Here is a 21,360-nt window from a genome sequence, read left to right as displayed (position 1 = left end):
CAGGCCCAAAGCCAGCCAGAGTGCTGACCTGATCCAAGCTGGGGCAATGTGTCCCCACTGACATGGCTTTCGTGGGGATACTGAGGCACTGAAGTTAAGGCTCAGCTCACAGCCACGTGATGACGACAGCGGGGTGAAGGGGCCAAGCCCCCCTCCCAGGCCAGGGGCCCCCACTTTTGAGGGGGCTTCCCCATTGCCCAAGGGGTACCCTCCAGAAAGATGCTGCTCTAGGGCACTGCCTGGGCTGCGCAGGTGGCTCTGTCAAGGCTGGAAGCCCAGGGCGCCAACCCCACGGGGCCCACTGCTCTTTGGAATACCCTTTAGCAGTCACACAGGCAGCCCTTGGAGAGAATGCTGTCCCCAAAGGCCACCTTTTCCTGCCGCTCTGCCGACACAGGAGAACACTACCTTTAAAGTCACTTGGAAGAGTAGCCCACGGGAAGAGCAGCCTGAGACCCCCAACCCCCTTAGAGCGCCCCTCTCCTCAGCAACCCTTCTTGGGGGGGCCCCTACACAGAGCCCTGGCTGCACCGTGGCTGCTGAGGGCCCGTGCAGGCCCTACCTTATCTCTCCAGGCAGTGTTTCCTGAACCATGGGGAAAAGGGAAAAAAAACAGGAGGGGCCAGGCAGATGGGGTGGGAAGTGTAATTTGGAACTCTAATGTTCATGCAACCTCCAAAGAATGTTCCGTTTCCAGGGAACAGGGTCGGAAGACCACAGAAATGCATGCCCTTGCATGGGCCCGTGCTCTCGGTTGGCCCTACAGCGCTGTGAGGGAAACACCTGCTTTCCACACCCTCGGCAAGGTGGGGGCAGAGGGGTGGCCGCTTGGGTCCAGAGCACCTGCCCACACTCGGGCTGCCTCTGCAGGAAGGGGCTCAGGGCAGCGCCGGGACCTCCAGGAAGCAGCAGCCAGGTCACCCGCCCACTCGGCCTCCGTCAGCGGTGGCGACTACCTCTTCTAGCCCACATGTCTAAGAGGGCCTGGGAGGTGGTCTTTCTCCTGCCCACAACTGCTGCCACCAGACCTATTCCACGGCCATCCCAACCTGGTAACTTTTAGTATAACGCATTTGAACCATCTTCAGGGGTGGTGGAGGGAAAGAAACAGTCCAGACAACAATCAGTTTGATCTCTTGTGAGTTCATGGAGGGAAACCCCTCCTTCTTACAGTCACCCATGAACGACGGGGTGGGAGGCCATCTGTGGAAACAAGGCAGGCTGGCTGCTCAGGACCCCCACACCTGGGAGGGCACGGGCAGCCCCCCACGAGAGGATTCACTTCAGTAAGCCGGGGGTTTCCCGCTGGCCTCCCCTCCCATGTTGCTGTCAGGAGCACAGACAATCTGCAGCTGGGACTGCCCTGGCCACCACATCCTCCTGCAGTCCTGGCCCCCAAGCAAACTGCACCCTCTATCGGATTTGTCCTCTAAGCACCCCTTAGTGCCTCTTCCAGAGAGAATAAGTTTAAGACACCACTGCCCGTCCTTCCAAAGCCCTAATGCGGAAAGGAAGCAGAGGGAACGGGATGCAGGGGAGGGAAGCATCCCAGAGGAGTGGGGGCCAAAGGGTATAATATACCAAGCCCTGCATTCACAACTTCTCAGCTGGCTGACTGCTAAGGACCCAGGCTGAAGTGTCAAACACCAGTGGGGGAACTCCGCGGCACTGGGTGGAAAACAGCTGCTTCTAAGTTCCCTTTTAGGGGACAACACAGGCCTTGAGACTCTCAACCCACTTTTGTGCTTAACTCTCTGCTCTGAGGCTGAGCTGCCCACAGCCTAAGGGAAGAGGGAAGACGAGCCTCTTTTTGCAGGTAGCTGGCCCTTATCTGAGGCTGGGGACACACTCACTGCCCAGCTGACTGCCCTGAGGTTCGGAGCTTGTGCAAAGCTGTCTCTGTCTGATGGCCTTGTCAGCAGGCCTCCTGTCCACCTCCCCCTCCAGGTCATGGAAAAGATAACTCTACTGAGCCTAAAAGAAAGCTCAATGGATACTTTGGACCTGGAGATAGATCGGGAAGAACTTCTTTTGTGGTTCTTTTCTCTCGCCCTCTGAGAGTAATTTATGCAGATTTGCTAGGCCTGCTTTAGCAGATGACAGGGCTTTGGGTTTAGGGGGCATTTTCTTAAAACAAGTTCGAACAATCAAAAAGGAGAGCAATAAAAAAGAATAACCCTTACTTTTTTATAGGGGGTTCCCAAATCTACTCCCTTAAAATTGTCAGGACTGCCTTAAAATTCTCAGTCTAGCAAGAAACTTTTAAGCCAGATTTAGAGATGGGGATTGAGAAATTTCAGTATGTGCTGGTGCAAATCCACATTGACCGGGACCCACAAGACTGGGGGAAAAAAGCAGGAAGGTTTACAAGCTCCAAGAATGGGATGCCTGCCCCCACATGGCTGCTACAGAGACCTCCCGCCCACAAACACAGGCACAAGGCTCAGGCTGTGGACTTCACCTGCAAGGTGGCCACTGCCGGGTAACCCAGGGGGAAGGAAGCTCAGGAAAGATTGGCAAGTTAATTATAAACAAAACTGGTCATTTGTCCTTAACCTTTTGAATTTGAGCTTATTTCGTTTTCCCATCTGCAGCAGCAGGCTCTACCTCTGAGCCTGCCAGGTACCACCCACTTGCCCTCCTGTTCCTCTCTGAAACAATGCAACACCCACCCTCGCAAAGCATTCAGGCCCCCAGGCTCCCCTCCCTTCTGCAAAACAGAGGCAGGGGCAGGGCCAGGTAGACCCCAGGCTCATTCAGAACCAGATCTTCAGAAAAGAGAGGCAAATCTATAGACAGCAGATCACATCATTGGAATGGGTCTCGGGCACTAGAACCCAGTGAGAAACCTTTCCCCAGCAGAGCCCAGAAAGGCTGCTGCTGAGCCAGCACTGAAAGCCCATTTCCACTAGCCTCTCAACATTAAGCACCTGTCAGCAAGCTTCTTGTTTTGGTTGCCTTGCTGAAGTAAAGGGTTCTCTCCACAGTCCCGCTGGACTCGCTAGGAATTTTATTAACTTGGGAAGGCAAACTTTTTAAACACAAACTAATATAAACGAGCTGCAGGGACAGCCACTGCGGGCCGAGGGGCCTGGAGCCTGGATATGGAGAGAGTCGCTCTGACCTCCCAGCCCAGTCCCAGGCCCCAGCATCTCACCCTGGCTCTCTTTGCCAGCATATCCCAGGGGCTGGAAAGCAAGAGAGCCCCAGCAGGCTGTGGCTTGGTCTTGCCTGCTCTTGCAACCCTAGCTCAGGGAGTGAAAGGAGAAGGCAGCTGCTGCCCACTTGGTGCTTGGAGTACCGTGAAGAAGAGACTGATGGAATATGGGTTCTCACTTTGGCACATCAAAACAACCCAAAGAGCAGGGCTAGGAGACTTCCCTTCGAGATCACTTGGTCCATGTCCCAGACATCAAATAGGAGTCGGCGGATAAACTGGGTGCCCCGGGTGGCTGCTGAAGCTGGTTTTTACCTCTGCTAATACGCTGTTTCTCTCCGGAGAGGATGCCTGGTGTGTCGATGATGCTTATGCTGTCCAGGACGGGATTTGGCAACTGGGCACACATGAACCTGCACAGAGCAAGAGCACAGACAGAGAGGCGCTGAGGCTGAGATGCTGCTGCTGGGCAGGGGCCATGGCGCAGTCTGCATGCCTCCATCTCCTCTGGCTTCCCTTCCAGAAGCAAGGAACTTAAAAGGGTTTCCCAGCATCTTAGCTTCCAAGGGTGGCGGGGAATTCAACCAGCGGGCTCAGATTGACCCACTATAGCATTAGGTTTTCCCCCAGAGTTGGAGAGTTCAACTTGGGAGTGGCTGACTTAGTAAGAAGTGTGCCGGCCTGGTTTGCCATTCGATTCAGAAGGGAAACAGAAGGGCATGTTGGGAACTTGGTTTTCCATGCTGAAACTTTCAATCAGTTGGCTAAATTTCCACCCAAGATGGTCCCTTCCCATTGTTGCTAGGGCCAGGCCCACCCAGCACTGCCTCCCACCCCACTTCACCCAGATGCTTGGGGACAGGATTATAATGGGTAGCCAGGAAAAACTGGGGACCACAGGGGCTGCTGGATGATGGGGTGGGGAAATACAGCCATGCCCATCTCTGAAAGTCAAAGTAGGCCAAGGAAGAATGAAGCCACCAAGAGGCCTGTGACTTAGGGGTGACGGCTTAGCTGGGGGATGCCTGAGTTCCAGATCGAGTTTGGAAAACCCCAGAACAACAAGGGCTGGCAAACAGATAGCAGGGATTCTTGACTGGACACAGAAGCAGCTCCCTTAAAAGGTACCACAAACATAGAAAATACTGACCCATTGTCTGTCTGTAGGATGCAGGCTTAAAGCTGCTTTTCCAATAGAGGGAAGGAATCTGAACTGATTAGCTTCTCCTTTTGGCCCAATCCCCCAAGGGACCCATGGCCACAGGCTGGGGATGGCCAGCCAGGCTGAGAGGTGCCGCCTGTGAGCCACCACAAGGCAAAACCAGCCAACCTGCATGGTGAACAAACTTTGGACCTTACCCTCACAGGCAGCAGCTGCAGCAAATAATACGTGCTGTAAAAAACTGCAAGTCAGCCCAGGGTTCCTGCGAGGCAAGGGAATCATCAGGCCGAAGATGAAATATGAGGACCTGAAGTAGGACTGGCTCTCAGAAGTACTGTACATGTTTTGTGAGGGAGTCTGCTGTGTGACTTAACATCTGTGCAACTCAAAGATGTGTGGGTCTGCAAAGTCCAGGAGGGTGGAAGACAAGGCAGGGAGCAGGCCGTACAAAATCACCACACCCCCATCGCTTTTTCTCACCAACCAGGAGGCCCCCATTTCCTCTCTCACTATAAGCGGGCAGTACCAATTATGCAAGGCGGAATTTTCGCAAGTCTCTTGTCCGCTCTGATACCCTGACTGCACCCCGATTCAGCCTGTTCCATCTGACTGCAACCTAGCACAGGCGCGGGGCTGGCGGGTGGGTACAGGGGACAGAAGGCCGAGCTCTTGACTCAATGGGTCTCTTTAAAGGCATCGGAAGAGGCTGTGTCCTCCAGAGAAAAGCCCCCTTTGTTGTGCCCGCCATGCCCGGGTGGCACGCCGTGTCCTCGGGCATCCTGATACAGCCCAAGCCTCAGCTCCAGCACAAACCCACGCCTCCCCCGCCCCTTGGGAGATAAGGCCCTGCTAACGTTCAGGGATCCTCTGGAGATAAGGGGCAGCAGGAAGGAAACCTAAGTGTGGTACTCAAGATCCTGCGGCACCAATGTCAGTAAAGTGCCTGTCGTGGACCCAGCGCCCCGGAACTGCTCTTTTTCTGGGTGGAAGTGGCAGTGAGCGGTGACTGGCCACACTGACTTGCTATGTGGCCTCCACAAGCCCAGCGGACGCTCAGCCAGCAAAGTGGGGGCCGGGGGTTCTCTGAGGTCCCCCCAGCTCTGCAACTCTCAGCCTCCTCACTCAGAAAACTGCAAGTAAAGGTCTAAGGTCTATTTCTCACGATCAACAGTGGAGACCTATGCAAAGCAGGGGGTAACCGGTACAGCTCCCTCCTTGCTTCTTTCTCCTTGCCGAGTGAAAGGAGAGACCTCATGCTTGGAATTTCCAGCATAGCAGCCAAACTTTCCACAAGATCCTATCGCTCCCCCCAGTTAACTGAGCCAACCACTTCCCAACAGGCACAGTAATTCTAAAACACAAGGAGCCATCCGAGGAAGGTCTGGGCTTAGAGTGCAGGCCTCTTGTGGAGCCTCAGCCCAAGGGGCTTCACTTAAGCCTGGCCCTGACACAAAAAATGCCTACATCGGGCAAAAGAACCTGCCTATCTTCTCTGTGCACAGAGGGAGTCTGGTCCCTGGGCTTGGCTCTGGGCGGGCTGGACAGTGTCTGGAAAGGAATGTGAGCATACGGGGCGGGGACCTGGAAGGCAGGATTCAAGGGTTCTTTTCTAGGCTCTTCCCTGGATGTCTGAGTCAAAAGGCATGTGGAGTCACTCCTTGAATGCGGAGTGGGGGAGAGGGGAGGATCTGTTAAGTCCTTTGGTATGTTCCATGGGGACGACGGGTGAGCCCTTTAAAAGCCTGGCTGCTTCACCAGTCAGAAAGGAGGCCGGAACATTTCATTCATAGCATCATCAGGGTTAGGTTAGAGAACCTCCCAGGCTACAGAGGTACGTGGAGCTGAATCCCATTCCAGGCCACCCAATGCCATTGCCCTGTTTCCTGAAGCGCCCTGAAGGCAGTGCAGCCCCTTCTAGAACTGCCTCTGGGAGAAGTGTGTGTTCATGCCCCATCTGTCTGCTGCCTCAGCGGGTCCCCTAAGGCGGCTGGACAACAAGCCACCCACCCCAGGGGGAGCAGAGCAGAAGCACAGGACACCACCAGCAAAGGGAAAGACCCCAAGTTTCATCGTATTTTTTCCCCAAAACACCTAAGAAACAGGCCCCTGAAGGAAGCCAAAGGGAGAGGGAGTATTTGAATGAACTAGGTGCGTGAGCTCCGGGGTGTAGGAGTAGAGGTAAGGGTGGGGTGGGCAGGGGCCTGAGACCAAGAAAAAGAGGACCGGAATCTCTCCTTTTCCTAACGCCCCCCCCCCCCCGGTTCGGAGGGAAGTGGGGCTGGGGGTGGGAGTTAAACTGATGACCTAGAAAATTCCGGGGGCCCCAGAAGCCAGGAGAGCCGGCGGCGCCCACTCCCAGAACCCCGTGGCGGGTTTTCTGTGGGAAGCGGCAGGGGGAAGCGGTCGCTGAGGGTCCCGCCGGGGCCTCGGAGACAAAGCGTGGCGGGGGGCGGGGGCTGCGGGCTGCTCGGGGCCCCGGCCGCCCCTACTGGCCCCCCCTCCCCCGGCCCCGGGGCGAAGGGTACCGGGTACCTGTTGAGGAAGGCATTGCCGAAGGCGTTGAGCTTGCGGAAGGGGCGCCGCGGGTCGACGACGAGCGCGTTGCCCGGCACCACGCCCTCGGTGGGGCCGTGCATGACCGCGATGAAGGAGTCGGTCGTGGGCTCGGGCCCGATGCGCATCCCCGGGAAGTCCTGCTCGATCAGGTGCCGGATGAAGGTGGTCTTGCCCGTGCTGTACTGGCCCACGAGGAGCACCATGGGCTTGTTGTCGAAGTCCGCGTCCTCCAGCGCGGGCGAGTGGAACTCATGGAAGCGGTAGTGCTCCTCCAGGGGCAGCAGCTTCTGCGCGTACAGCTGCCGCAGCCCCTCGGCCACCGTCTGGAAGAGCTCCGGCTCCTTCTTGCGCCGGGCATCCTTGCTGACCCAGCTGAACATGCTGCCGGAGCCCGGGCTGGCGGCTGCGGAGCAGACCGGCCGGCTGAGAGTAGGGGCGAGGGCGCCGAGCCGAGGCGGGGCCGGACCGGCGGCGGCGGCGGCGGCGGCAACGGGGCCGAGGGGGCGGGGAGGGACCCGCACTGCGCAGGCGCACGACAGAGCCGGCGGAGGCGTCCACTGCGGAGTGAAGCGCGCGCGCCTCGCCCAGCCCCCTTTATAAGGCTGGGCCCGGCGCTCCGGGGAGCGCGCCGCTAAGGGGCGGGGCGGCCGGTGGGGTCGGGGGCAGGGGGAGGAGGTGGAGCCCGCCCCGTCCCCGCCCACGAGCCCCGCGCCACGTTCTCCCCTCCCCTGCCTCCCATTGGTCGAACCCAATCTCGCGAGACGCGCTTACCCCGCTCCCCTCCCCTGGCCGCTGCGCCGGCTACCTTGGCAACCGCACCTGTTGGGTCGCGCCCGGGTGTGGTGGCTCGCGTAGTTGCTGCGGTTGGGAAGGCGAGACGCGGGTGAAGGGCACAAAGAAGTGGCAAGGCCTGCCCTCCTTCCGGGACTCATCAGGCCCTGCATCCCGCCGCCGACCCCTCGCTATACCTCCTCAGCTGCCTGCCTACGCTCCCCGCACCCCGGCGGTTCCCCGCCTGAACCGTCCTCCTTCCACCCGCTCAGAGTCTCGTGAAGCCTCTGAGGACCCTGGGGCACGCGCCTCCCTTCCTGCACTGCCCTTCCAGCTTCCTCTCAGCCCCTCATCTTTGATCTTTTGGGGGAGAGGGAGAGACAGAAAAGGGGTGATAGAGGAAGCTGGAAAAGCAGGATATCAGAGTCCCGGGGTGAAAGGGGAAGCGTATTGGGGAAGAAGGACGATGGGGAAAGGCAGACCACAGCTGCCAGGAGGGCTCGGGATTGGGAGACGGACACAGGAATGGGGGACGTATATGACAGCTACTTAGTGGGGGGAGAATATCTCGCTGAAGAGGCCACAGGGGGGAGAATAAAGAGAATAAAGAGGAAGTCGAGGCTCTCTGGGTGCTTGAGTTTTGAGGAAGTGAAATCGGAAATTCCCTGTGTGGGGCAGAGGGGGAAATGTGGGGCAACAATGAAATCTTGTGGGAACTTAGGGGAATTAAAAGTCCCAAATACTTCCACTTTCTTCTCAGGGTCACATCAGTTACCACCTTTTACTCTGACCTGCCTGTGGCAGTGTTGGCCCCTTCCTTACCAGTTCCTGGCTGTTCCATTAGGTCTGTTCCCCTGCCATCACCCCTGGCCACACATAGTCCCCTTTGGCTGTCCAGGCTGGTGAGAATCTTCAGTGGGTGATGTCAGTGCTTTGGGGACTGTGATTGTTATGTAACCAGTATGTGCGTGAAGCTCCCTAGGACACCAAAGCATGTGATTGCGGGAGGGAGTGGGGTCTCCTGACAAATCTAAAATTCAGCTGGGAACTCAAAGGCCTCCAAATCATTTCTCTGGCTTCTAGAAGATATAGAAGGCTCTGTTGCTGGGTGCCTGTGTCAGGGAAGAAAGCAGGCTGGGCAAGAGACTAAGAGGTCAAAGACAAGGACAAAGACTCTGGCATCTGGGAAGAGAATGTGAATCTGGAAACAAGCAGTATATTAGGAGCGCTGACATCAAGTGGGGAGCTGGAGAGGGGGTGATGGGAGGTTTGGTCACCCACTCCTTACACTTGTAGGACCAGGTGCTGCTGGAAGGAAAGAGGCCTCAGGTACTTCCTGCCTGACCCTCCTTCATCCTTCCTCTTGCTTCTTCAGCTGAGTCTCTCAGCGTCTGTATGGCCATGCACCCCAACTTGCTTCTCCTTCCCTTCACTGGGAAAAACACAAAAAGAAAAAAAGACCCTTGATGAAAAGAATGTAATGAAATTGCTTTTCCTTCTCTTCACTGGGTTGGAAGGCTGCTGCAGCGTTCTCCCAGTGGGTGATCAATACCTTGAGAAAGGATGGAGTCTCCTGAGGAAAGTGGGTATTCAAGGAGGAAGAGCCCTGGGGGCCCCAGCATTTAAAAGGCAGATGAGAGAATGAGTGCCCAGGGGAGACTGGGGGGAAATGCTGGAGGGTTGACAGGAGAACTCTGTGACAGAGCAGACCAGTGAAAGAACAGAACTTGTCCATTGGAGCTGGCATTGTGAAAACCAAAAAATAAAGCTAGTGACAGGTTTTGGGGAGAGCCAATGGAGGGAAGACAAGGGGTGGGAAAGTGGAGACAGTAAGCACTGAGAAGCAAGAGTTGCTGGGGGGTGGGGGTGGGGCAGCAGAGGGGCTGCAGGTGAAAGGCTGGTGTTGTGACTGGGGTAGCGAGGGTGTCCAAGATTTCTTGGCCAAGGAGAAGGAACTCAAAGAAAGAGAGATGGAAGAGCCAAGAGTGAAGCAAGGATCCAGAGACACTCAGTCTGGACCTGGAGGGACAGAGGGACAGGGACATGGCATTGGGAAGTGGGACAAAGTGTGTCCCCACAGAGTCCTAGGTCTCTCCATGGTGTAGAAGGCAGGACTGGCAACGGAAAGGGGATTGGGCCCCTGATAACCACACGAGGACTTTCCCAGGTGACTGTACCCCCTAACGCCCTCTCCCCCTTTCCCAGCCCACGGAATAGGAAAGGGAGGTTTGCTTGCCCCTCCCTGGCTCCAGGCCTCTTCAGGTCTTTGCATTTATGGGTACGGCCCTCTTTGAATAAGCGGAGCTGTACCTCTTTCTCTGTTCTCCCCTCTCTGAATCTGCTTCTTTAGAAGCTGATCCATCCCGCAGACAGACTGCCTGTCCAGTTGCAGCTGCATTTCGCAGAGCCCCACGCAGCTCCCTGGATGCGGCCTCTCGGAGGCCCTGCAGCACCCCCACCCTCAGCAGGAACTCCACCCAGCTCCATCCCCCTCACTCTCTATTTCACCCTTGGACTGTGGCCACCGCCTAGGACAAGCACCCCCACCCCCACCCCCAGCACGCTGCATTTAATCATCCTGTACGTGTGCAATTTCTCAAACATGCAAAACATATTTTAGGATAAATTCCTGAGTAAAGCAGTTGTAATTTTGGTAGATATTGACAAAACTTCCCTCCTGAGAAGTTTGACCAGTTTGCAGTCAAAGCGCAGAGAGCCTTCCAAACCCAAGTCCCCTGCCCCCTCCCCTCCAGCTGCCCCTTTGACCTCATTTCCTCTGGGACTGCCTCCCCTGCTCCAGCCCCAAGGCCCTCCGATCCAGAATATTCCAGCCTCAGGACCTTGCACTTGGTGTTCCCTTGCCTTGACTGTTCTTCTCTCAGATATTTGCAAAGCCCCTCCCTTATTTCATCCCTTCCCTTTTGGCCCTTGAATTTCCTGTCCATAAAATAGGGATAAAAATACCTATTGCATAGGGTGAAATGGAATGGCTTATGCGATAAATAATATTAGCCCTGGTGCCTTCTTCTCCCCTTCCCTAATCATAGAGAAAAGGATGAGTAATTCCAGCCTGGCTCAGGGGGCCCCTGCCCTGCTACTTTTATTTGGGATTTCATTACATTCTTTTCATCAAGGATCTTTTTTTTCTTTTCGTGTTTTTTTTTTTGTGTGTGTGTGTGTGTGTGTGTGTGTTCTCAAAAGAGGATATTGGGGCTCATAGACAGGGCCTGTCACCCAGGGGCCACATGCCAGCTGGTGGCAGGGGCCTTGGGCGGGCCCAGTCCAGACTTCCTGGGCCAGCTCTGAAAGCCAAAAGGCTCGCCTTGTACATGGCGCTAGGAGGGGCCCGCCCCGGAGATGCAGTTTCTGAGCTGGTCCAGAGAGGGGCCGGGGGGCCAGGGAGCCTCAATGGGGTGGTTGTTCAGGGGCCTGAATGGGCTGGTCCCCAACAGCGCTCACGGCGACGCTCCGTGGTTTGTCACAGCTCCCCAGAGCCTCGGGTGCTGGGAAAACCCGGCCCCATAATTAATGGAGAACAACAAAATGCTCTGTGTGTGATTTATAAATGGAACCTGGGCCCTGGCTAGGATGTCAGGGCCACTTGATGTGCCCCAAATTGCTCTGAGGACTGGAGGGAAGGCACCCCTACCTCCCTGGGGTAGGGGTGGGGGAACCTGAATAGCCAGGAATCAGTTCCCCCGATTTCACAGAGCTGGCACCCAGGTCCCGGACCACTTCCTTCTGGTTTAATGTCCCAGATTGCGAAACATCCTAATTTGTTTTCCCTTTGGCTCTTTGAGGAGGGCAGTTTTTGAAGATTTGTAAGATGCCAATGATGCATTTTGGTTTTGGTTTCTCCACCCGTCTTTGCCTGGAACTAGGGCAAAAGATTGAGGAAACATGCAGATATTTTCCTTTTATCTGAGAAGTGATGCCCAACCCCACTTCCAGATTGACAGCCGCGACACAGGGGCAGCGTGGCCTCAGTCGGGCTCTTATTGCCTGAGGTCCACCCAGCCCCACGATGGCCTGGTCTAGAGAAGTATCTAAGGGCCCATAAAAACAACTAAAAAAAAAAAAAAATCAGAGCATTTTCCCTCAAATATGGCAGAGAAGTGGGGCTGGGAAAAATAAAAAAAAAAACCATGGGTTTGTCCCTGGGACCTTTCTGAGGAAGTTTGCTTATCAGCAAGGCTTTTCTCCCAGTCATGAAGGCTACATCTGGCCAACAAACCAGTCTTGCCAAAACAAGGTAAAGAGCTGGGACGCCTGTTACTCTGCTCTCTGGGTTTCAGCAGGGCACGGGGCTGTGGCCCCCACCCAGCCCTTCTCTGAGGGTCTACTCGCCTGGTCTTCCCGGGAGAAGGGATGCAACAGCAGGCTCAGCCCCTCGGGGCCAGGGCCCTGGGGAAAATTGTTGGGGTTCCGGGTGGGGGCGGGGGGCCGCCCCCAGCAGGCAGCAGGCAGCTGGGACCCAGCCTGGCTTGCAGGTGGACAGGATGTCAGGGCAGCTTGGGAACTTAGCTGCTTTGAAACCCCAATGAGAAATAGGCCCAGGGTGGCTGCGTGGGGTTGGCCAAGAAGCTGCGCCTTTTGCCTCCTAACTCAGTGCTCCTTTCCATACTCTAGCCATTTAAGTACGGCAGGGTCGGGTTGGTGGAAACTCTGAGGAAGAAAGTTTTCAGCACCTCCTCCCACAGGTATGGGCTGTGTGAATTTGGCATCACCAGCCCTTCTGCCCTCTCCACGTCTTGCTGCTGCTCCTGCAGCCCAGGGTGGGGGTGTATGTGTGTGGGGGGGTCCCACCTTCACATTCACCAGGACACTGTGGACATAATTCCCAAGACCAAGAGGCCTCTGAATGCTCAATTCAACTGCTTACACCAAGGGAGGCTACCCCCTGCCACAGCTTCCAGCCCCCTGTGGCCTCTGGCCCCATCTTGCAGGGGCTGCTGAGGCAGGAGTTGCAGCTGAGCTCAGGCCAGTGTTTTCCCTAAACTCACCAGTGACCCCAGTGCCATTCCGGCCTGCCTCGGCACCAAACTTTTGCTGTGGACAAATGGCATGTGGGGATGCCATGGGAAGCGGCTTCTTATTTGGCCCATGAAAGTGTCCTGCCCTCTGCAGTGACACCAGCAGGGGCTGCTCTACAGGCTCTGGGGTCCCTCTTACTCTCTGCATGGAGTGAAGTAGTGGGTGCAACCCCGATGGCAGCCGGGGAGGATGAATGAGGCATGCAAATGCTGCCACCTGAGTGACCACGACCTTAGCCCCGCTGTGTGAGAGCAGGTCACTGTCCTGTCTCGTGTCCCATCCAGGCATTTCTCGGGGGGTGGGGGGGTGTCCGTGGGGGGTCTCATGTGCTCCAGATTGAGCTGGCTCATGTTCTGCTCCAGCTGCCTGGGCCTCACCATGGTACCTCCTGTTCCCCCAGGGCTGGGGGCTGCCCTGAGCCTCAGCATGAGCTCCCAGGCTGGCCTGGAGGGTCACTCTGTCCCCAACTGTGTGTCACACTCAGCCACATCTGCTCCCAAGATGATCTATCCTGTGGTGTACAACCTGCACAATCCTAGGACTCTGAATAGGATGGATTTTACTCCCAGGACAGGTATGCTATATGGCCCAGCTGACTTTAGCTAGGGAGATTATCTGGGTGGACCTGACTTAATCACAAGGGCCCTTTAAAAGCAGAATGTTTTCTCTGGCTGGTCACAAAGGGAGGAGTCACCGATTTGAAGCACAAGAAGGTATTTGACACATTGTGGCCGGCTTGACGATGGAGGGACCCAGGTGGAAAGGAATGTGGGCGCCTGCTAAGAGCTGACTTTCCCCTCAGCCATCAGCTCCTAAGAAAACGGAGTCTCCAGAGCCGCAAGGAGCTGAGCTAATCCTGCAAAAATTAAGAATGAGCTTGGAAGTAACATCTTCCCCAGAGCTTCTAGACAAGACCTCAGCCCTGACTGGTGCCATGATTTCAGGAGTGGAGAACCTGGCCACGCCTTGCCTGGACGTCTGACCTACAGAATTGCAAGCTAAACATGGGTATTGTATTTTTTCTTTTTTAAACATAATTAATTTAACCATTTTGATTGTGGTGAAATATCCATAATATAAGAACCATTTAAACCATTTTAAGTGGGCAATTTTTTGACATTAAGTATATTGACAATACTGGGGAACTTTCCAGACTATTTTCGTAATCGCAAACCAAAACTCGAATTCATTTAGCCATAACTCCCCATTTCCCCTCTCCCCCACCTCTGATAGTCAGTATTCTATTTTATCATATCATATCAAGCGTAGTCTATCTCTATGAATTTGCTTATTCTAAGTGTTTCTAAGAGAAATCATACAATATTTGTCCTTTTGTGTCTGGTTTACATCACCCAAAATGACGTCTTCGAGGTTCCTCCATGTCGTAGCATGTGCCAGCACGTCGTTTCTTTCTCTTTATTTATATTTTTATTGACAAAACATAACAACATATAAACACGAACATTCTCAACATATGAACATTCCATTCTTGGTATATAATCAGTGACTCAGAATAACATCACATAGTTACATATTCATCACCATGATCATTTCTTAGAACATTTGCATCACTCCAGAAAAAGAAATCAAAAGAAAAAAGAAAAAAAACTCATACATACCATACCCCTTACCCCTCCCTCTCATTGACCACTAGTATTTCAATCTACTCAATTTATTTTAACCTTTGTTCCCCCTATTAATTACTACGTCATTTTTTGATGGCTGAATAATATTCAATTGTGTATAGACTATATTTTGTTTCCCCATTTATCTCTCGATGAAGGCTTGAGCTGCTTCCACCTTTTGCCTGTTGTGAATCATGCTTTGTTGTATAAATATGTATCTGAGTTCCTGCTTTTGATTCTTTTGGCTATATACCTAGGAATGGAATTGCCACATCATATGGTAATTCTTTAATTTTGTGAGGAACCAACAAACTTTTCCACAATGGCTGCACATTTTACTTTCCCCACAACAATGTATGATGGTTGCTCTTTCTCTGAATTCTTACCAACGCTTGTTGTTTTCACTTTTTTTTTCTAAATAATAGCCATCCTAGTGGGTGTGAAGTGGTATCTCATTGTAGTTATAATTTGCATTTCTTTAATAGCTAAGATGTTGAGCATCTTTTCATATGTTTATTGGCCATTTGAATATCTTGTTTGGATAAATATCTATTCAAATTCTTGGACCCCCCTTTTTTTTATTCAACATACAAACACAAAGATTCTTATCATATTCCATTCTTGTTATATGATCAGTAACCACAATATCATCACATAGTTGTATATTCATCGTCATGACCATTACTTAGAACATTTGCATCAGTTCAGAAAACGAAATAAAAAAGAAAACAGAAAAAAATTCATACATACTATACCCCTTACCCCTCCCTTTCATTGATCAGCAGCATTTCAATCTACTAAATTTATTTTAGCTTGTCATTATACAATCATCTTCAAGAAACATGGCTACTGGAACACAGCTCTGCATTTTCAGGCAATTCTCTCCAGCCTCGCCATTACATCTTAACTAAAAAGGTGATATCTATATAAGTGTGAGAATAACCTCCAGGATAACCTCTTGACTCTGTTTGGAATCTCTCAGCCACTGACACTTATTTTGTCTCATTTCGCTCTTTCCCCTTTTGATCGAGAAGGTTTTCTCAATCCCTTGATGCTGGGTCTCAGCTTGTTCTAGGTTTTTTTTCAATCCCTTGATGCTGAGTCTCAGCTCATTCTAGGATTTCTGTCCCACGTTGCCAGGAAGGTCCACACCCCTGGGAGTAATGTCCCACGTAGACGGGGAGGGTGGTGAGTTTGCTTGTTGTGTTGGCTGGAGAGAGAGGCCACATCTGAGCAACAAAAAAGGCTCTCTTGGGGGTGACTGTTAGGCCTAATTATAGGTAGGCTTAGTCTATCCTTTGCGGGGTTAAGTTTCGTATGAACAAACCCCAAGATTGAGGGCTTCTCCTATTGCTTTAGTTGTCCCTACTGCTTGTAAGAATATCAAGAATTCTCCACTTGGGGAGTAGAGTTCCCCCCCCTTTCTCACCATTCCCCCAAGGGGGCTTTGCAAACACTTTTTTTATTCACTGTTCAAACCACTCTGGGATTTATCAGAGCCTCACTCTGGACAAACTGACAAAAATCTCATGCCCTGCTCAAGGTTCCACGTACTTATGATGTTCAATTAAACTGTCCACTTAAGTTATATTAGGAAATGCACTAGTCAAAATATGAATTTTGTACCAAATAAACATCTTTGCTTTAGTCTCACCCATGAGTTAAAGTTTTAACATATTAATTACCATCTATTTTCAACACCCTGCAGTATTGACATTCCTTTGTTCTTCCTCATGCAAAAACATTTTTAAATTTGTACATGTAGTCTCTGTCACTGTACACTCTAGGCTTTCCTAGATTATACCATCTCAATCTTTATCATCTATCTTTCCCTCTGATTTCATTTGTACTTGGCCCATTTTTTAATGGGTCTGTTTGTCTTTTTGATGTTGAGGTGTGGAAGTTATTTATATACTCTGGATATTAATCCCTTATCCTATATATAGTTTCCAAATATTTTCTCCCATTCTATAGTTGCCTTTTTACTTTTTTGATAATGTTCTTTGATGCACAGAAGTTTTTAACTTTGATGCAGTCCATTTTATCTGTTTTTCCTTTTGTGGCTTGTGCTTTTAGTGTGAGATCTAAAAATCTATTGCCTACTACAAGATCCTGAAGATATTTCCCTAAGTGTCTTGTAAGAGTTTTATAGTATTAGCTCTTATATTTAGGTTGCTGATCCACTTTGAATTTGTTTGTATATATGGTGAGAGGCAGGGGTTCATGTTCATTCTTTTGTGTGAGACTTTCCGGTTGTCCCAACAGCATTTGTTGAAGTGACAGTTCGTTCCCCATTAAATGGACTTGGTGTCTTTGTTGAAAATCAACTAACCGTAGTAGTATGGATTTATCTCCAGACTTTCAATTCTGTTCTCTTGGCTTTATATCTATCCTGACTCTGGTACCCCACTATTTAAATACTGTAGCTGTTTTTTTTGTTTGTTTGTTTGTTTTTTACTTTTTAGGTCAAAATAATTTCAAACTTACTAGACAGTTGCAAAAATAATGCAAATCCCAATCACAGAGCTCCAACATCCACTCACCCAAACAGATACCTAGATCTGCCAATTTAACATTGTGCCACCTTTGTGGTATCATTCTTTTCTTTCTCTTTCTGTCCTCTATCTGTTTTCCTTTTTTTTAAAAAAAAAAAACATGGGCAAGCACTGGGAATCGAACCCAGGTCCTCTGGCATGGCAGGCAAGCATCCTTGCCTGCTGAGCCACCATGGCCCGCCCCTCTATCTGTTTTCTGAACATTTGAGAGTAGGTTGCACAAATCATGCTCCTTGAACTAATAATACTTCAATGTACATTTCCTACAAACACATTCTCTTATGTTAGCACCTTAGGCACAGTTATCAAGTTCAAGACATTTGACATTAATATAGAGCTTATATTCTATATTCCATTTTCCCCTGTGTCCCAGCAATGTCCTTTTGAGCCTTTTCTCCTCCATTCTTAGATCCCATCCAGTACCATGTATTTGCACTTAACTGTCATGATCTCATAGTTTCTCTTTCTCTCTCTTTTTTGCAATTGTGGAAACATATGTACACCATCACTCTTTCCCATCCCTGTCCCTCCCAAGCACACCATCCCGTGTCATTAATCCCATTCAGTGTCTCAGCACCCGCCCCGCCACCCATCACTGCACTTTCCCTTCAGCCCAAACAGAAAGCTCACAGTCATTTTGCATTAATTCCATCGCCCCTGCCCCCTGGTAACCTGTACTCTATTTTCTGTCTATGGGTTTGCATATTCTCTGACATTTTCTTTGTGGTTACCATGGGGCTTAAATTTTAACACCCAAAACCTATAAAGATCGTGTTTGCTTTGATAGCAACTTAGCAAATGTAATGGCATCCGTAACCATGTTCCTATATCCCTCTCTCCCGCCAGCTTTGTGCAGTTCTCGTCACAAATGATGTATGTACACATTATGAGTCAAAGCTATCGATTGCTCATTAAAATTCATACGTTTGCCTTTTAGATCCTGTAGGAAGGAAAAAGTAGAGATACAAACCAAAAATATAATAGTCTGATATTTTTATTTACCCGTGTCATTCACCTTAACCAGAGAGATCATTATTTCTTCATGGGGCTTCAGACAGTTGTCCAGTGTCCTTTCCTTTCCTGCGGAACTCCTCTAGCATCTCTCAAAGGATTTGTCTGGTTGTGCAGAAGCCCCTCAGCTTTTGTTTATCTGGGAATGTCTCAATTCCCTCTTTTTTTTTTTTTTGTTCTTGAATATGTATTCTTTTTACTGAAAAAAAATCATTCCTAAATTAACACAGAAAAATGTACAAACACATGAGTGAATAATGTCACAACAAAGGACTATTTTTGTGAAAAGTGTTTTTAAAAACATTTTTAGATTTCGGTGCAAAAATGTGCCCCTGGCACCTCTTAAAACATAAGAGCATGCAAATGTTCCAAGAAATGATCATGATGATGAATATGCAGCTATGTGATGATGTTGTGAATTACTGATTATATATGTAGAACGGAATGATCAAAATAGGAATGTTTGCATTTGTTTGGTATTTTAAAAATTTTTTAAAATTAAAAAAAAATAAAAGCCAGCTCAGAAAAAATGGAATTAAGCTTGCTACGCTCAGTGCCGTTTTCAAGATTGGGTAGATACAATCAATATGTGGGGCTGCTGCTCAGCTATTAATGCCCAAGGTGGAAGCCCTCTGACAGAAGCCCCAGTAATGTCAGCATGAATATTTTTGCAAAAATTGTGAACACCGCCGCACTAAAAAAAAAAAAAAAAAAAAAACCTGAGTGAAAAGGGGAAGGAAAGGCTTGCATTTTTTTTTCATTGACCTTCTGCTATATGCAGCAATCAGAAACAAGACTGGTTTGAGTTGCCCGTTAGTAGCTTTGAAGAATTTTATTTGCCAAGATATGCAAAAGGTCATATTTGGTTCTTATTGTTTTTTTTTTTTTTTTTTGCGTAAGCACCTCACTGTATGCTTTTAACTATTATATTTCCCATACAATGAAACCTGGTGGATAACGGTACCCCATTAAGAGATACCACATTAATAAAACAAACTTAGGCATGATTGCAAGAGAATATAAATGACCCTACTTGAAGCAGTGAAAAGAGACCTTTCCTTTTGTCCTCAGATCAGCAATTTCTCTTAAAATCAGGCGTTGACCCTTTGCCAGGTTTGTCCTTGGTGACAAATATGTTAAATAGAGAACTTCAGACAAGTCCATCTTTTAGCACTGTCATTCATACTCACATCACTCAGAACAAGAGTGGCTCTGACCCGGCAGATCATTCCAAATCGCATCCACAGTTCTATCACACTGAAAGCAGCTTACACCCTTCAGTGATGGAAGAAGAGAGGGAGAAGCTGAGAAGAGCCCAGGATAGCTCAAAAGTCTGGGGTGGAGGAGAGGGTCGCCCTCATTTTTGAAAGACAATTTAGCCAGATACAGGATTCTTGGCTGCTTTTTTTTTGCTTTTGGCACGTTATATATGTGTCCCCACTCCTGTCTTGCTTGATGCTTTCCAATGGGAAATCAGCACTCACTCTTGCCGAGGCTCCCTTATATGTGACACGTTGCTTTTCTCTTATGGCTTCCAGAATTCTCTCTTTACCTTTGGCATTCGACAGTTTGATTATAACCTGGCACAGGGTGGGTCTCTTTGGATTTATCCTGTCTAGAGTTTGCTGAGCACCTTGGATCTGTAGGTTCACGTCTTTCCTTAAATTTGGGAAGTGTTCAGCCATTATTTCTTTGAATATTCTCTTTGCTCCTTTCTGTCTGTCTTCTGGGTCCCCCATAATGCATATATTGGTGGCCTTGGTGGCGTCCCACAGGCTTCTCAGACTCTCCACATTTCTTCATGCTTTCCCCCTTCTGCTCCCGGGCCTGTCGGTTTCGCGCTTCACACGGGCATCTAGAGCTGCGCCTTTCCCTCCAGCACTGCCTCCGCCACGCCACGTCCCATGAGTTCTGGTTTGCTGTGTCTTCATTTTCACTCCCCTCCGGATAATTCCTTGATAATTTCCCTTGTGATCTTTGACCCACTGCTTGTTTGATTTATACATTTTTGTAAATTTTCCAGCACTCCTTCTGTCATTGATTTCTAGCTCTGTTCCACTGTGGTCTGAGAGGATACTTTCTAAGATTTCAGTCATTTTTTAAATGTATTAAGATTTGATTTGTGATGTGACACGTGGTCTCTCTTGGAAAACGTTCTGTGTGCGCTTTGGATGAGTGTGTGCTCTGCTGATGTTCGGTGGAATGTTCTATGTTTCCATCAGGTGTAATTGAGTGATTTATAGTGTTCAAATCCTCCACTTCCTTATTGGTTTTTCTTATTGATCTTATTGATGGTCTATCCGTTTTTGAACGTGGTGTATTGAAGCCTCCAGCTATTATCCATCATTTCTCCCTTTAATTTACAATTTTTGCTTTATGTATTCGGCAGCTCTGTTATGAGGTGCATATGTATTTAAAATTACTATATCTGGATTGAACATGTTATCAGTTTATAATATCCTTTGTCTCTTGAAAAAAATTTTTTTCACTCAAAGTCTAACTTGACAGTTTTATAGCTACTCTGTCTCTCTTTTGGGATTGTTTGCATGGCACATCTTTTCCTTTCAATGTCTTTGTGTCTTGGGACCTAAAATGAGTCTTTCCTGGGCAGCATAGCACTGGGTGAGGCTTTTTCATCCCCTTTGACATTCACTGCCTTTTAATAAGGAAATTTAATCCATTGACATTTAAGGTACTAACTGAGAATAAAGAATTTACTTCTGCCATTTAGATATTTGTTTTCCATACGTTTTTTTTTTTTTTGTTCCTCGATTACTCCATTACTGCCTTTTTTCGTATTTAGTTGCTTTTTTGCATTGTTACATCTTGGTGGGTTTGGAGGAGGGGCGCTGCCATGCACCCAACAACGCAGAGACCAGCCCCCCACAAGGAGGGATGTGTTCCAGCCCCAAATGTCAACAGGGCGAAAGTTGAGAAATCCGCTCCAGCGATGCAGCGTTGCCTGAGGGCCAGGTGTATGCAATCTGGGGCAGAGGGCCCAGGTTCAAGGACGACCAATGTGTGACCTTCAGCAAGTCCCTCTGGGCCCAGCCGTAAAATGGGGCTAATGGAAGCACCTCCCTTGTGGGATTAAATGCATGAATGCATGAGCTGTTACAGCAACACTCTACTGGGGTTTTCCTGGGTTAGGAGATGGAGTAATTTTTTATTTACTTTTCTATATTGTCTAAATTTTATGTAGTGGCCGTATTTGACTTTAATTTTTATTTAAAGATAAAATGAATAAATAAAGAGACGAGGAAGAGTCTACGAAACAACTGGTCAAGATCTTGGAAGGCAAAGACAGAAAAGGAGCAGCCCCAGATTCAGATTCGGGGGGCGGAAGAGACCCGGCAACCAGAGGTGTAGCGCGATCCCCGTTTATTAGTACAATCAGCAAAGTTTACAAGGGGTCTTTATGATATGTTTTATTCCAAACCGGAGCAAAAAAATAAAACATTGCATCAATGTTTCCCTGCCTAAATTAAG

At 49.7% G+C, this 21,360-nt stretch overlaps 1 protein-coding gene and 1 long non-coding RNA gene across 4 annotated transcripts in view; one reads left to right on the top strand and one right to left on the bottom strand.

The window, feature by feature from the left end:
- Positions 1–8,596, bottom strand: part of EHD1 (EH domain containing 1) — a 20,162-nt gene extending 11,566 nt beyond the window's left edge. Inside the window, exons 1-4 of the mRNA XM_077115803.1 lie at positions 8,469–8,596; positions 7,647–7,733; positions 6,852–7,278; positions 3,473–3,570 (exon numbers count right to left, since the gene is read on the bottom strand). Of these exons, the coding sequence (XP_076971918.1) occupies positions 3,473–3,570; positions 6,852–7,278; positions 7,647–7,733; positions 8,469–8,487 (631 nt within the window). The 5' untranslated portion in view covers positions 8,488–8,596. The remainder of the gene's footprint in view (positions 1–3,472; positions 3,571–6,851; positions 7,279–7,646; positions 7,734–8,468) is intronic.
- On the top strand, positions 7,564–21,360 carry LOC143646646 (uncharacterized). Of its 3 annotated transcripts, none has more exons than XR_013157556.1 (4): positions 7,564–8,975; positions 13,081–13,254; positions 13,364–13,688; positions 21,106–21,360. It is a non-coding gene; the product is annotated as an uncharacterized LOC143646646 (long non-coding RNA). The 3 variants fall into 3 exon arrangements; XR_013157557.1 differs by lacking the exon at positions 7,564–8,975 and adding an exon at positions 10,242–12,346; XR_013157558.1 differs by lacking the exon at positions 13,081–13,254 and having other exon boundaries at positions 7,568–8,975.

The sequence above is a fragment of the Tamandua tetradactyla genome, chromosome 9, assembly GCF_023851605.1.
Source record: "Tamandua tetradactyla isolate mTamTet1 chromosome 9, mTamTet1.pri, whole genome shotgun sequence".
In the NCBI taxonomy this organism is placed as follows: Eukaryota; Metazoa; Chordata; class Mammalia; order Pilosa; family Myrmecophagidae; genus Tamandua; species Tamandua tetradactyla.
This window is presented reverse-complemented; position numbering and strand designations above follow the sequence as displayed.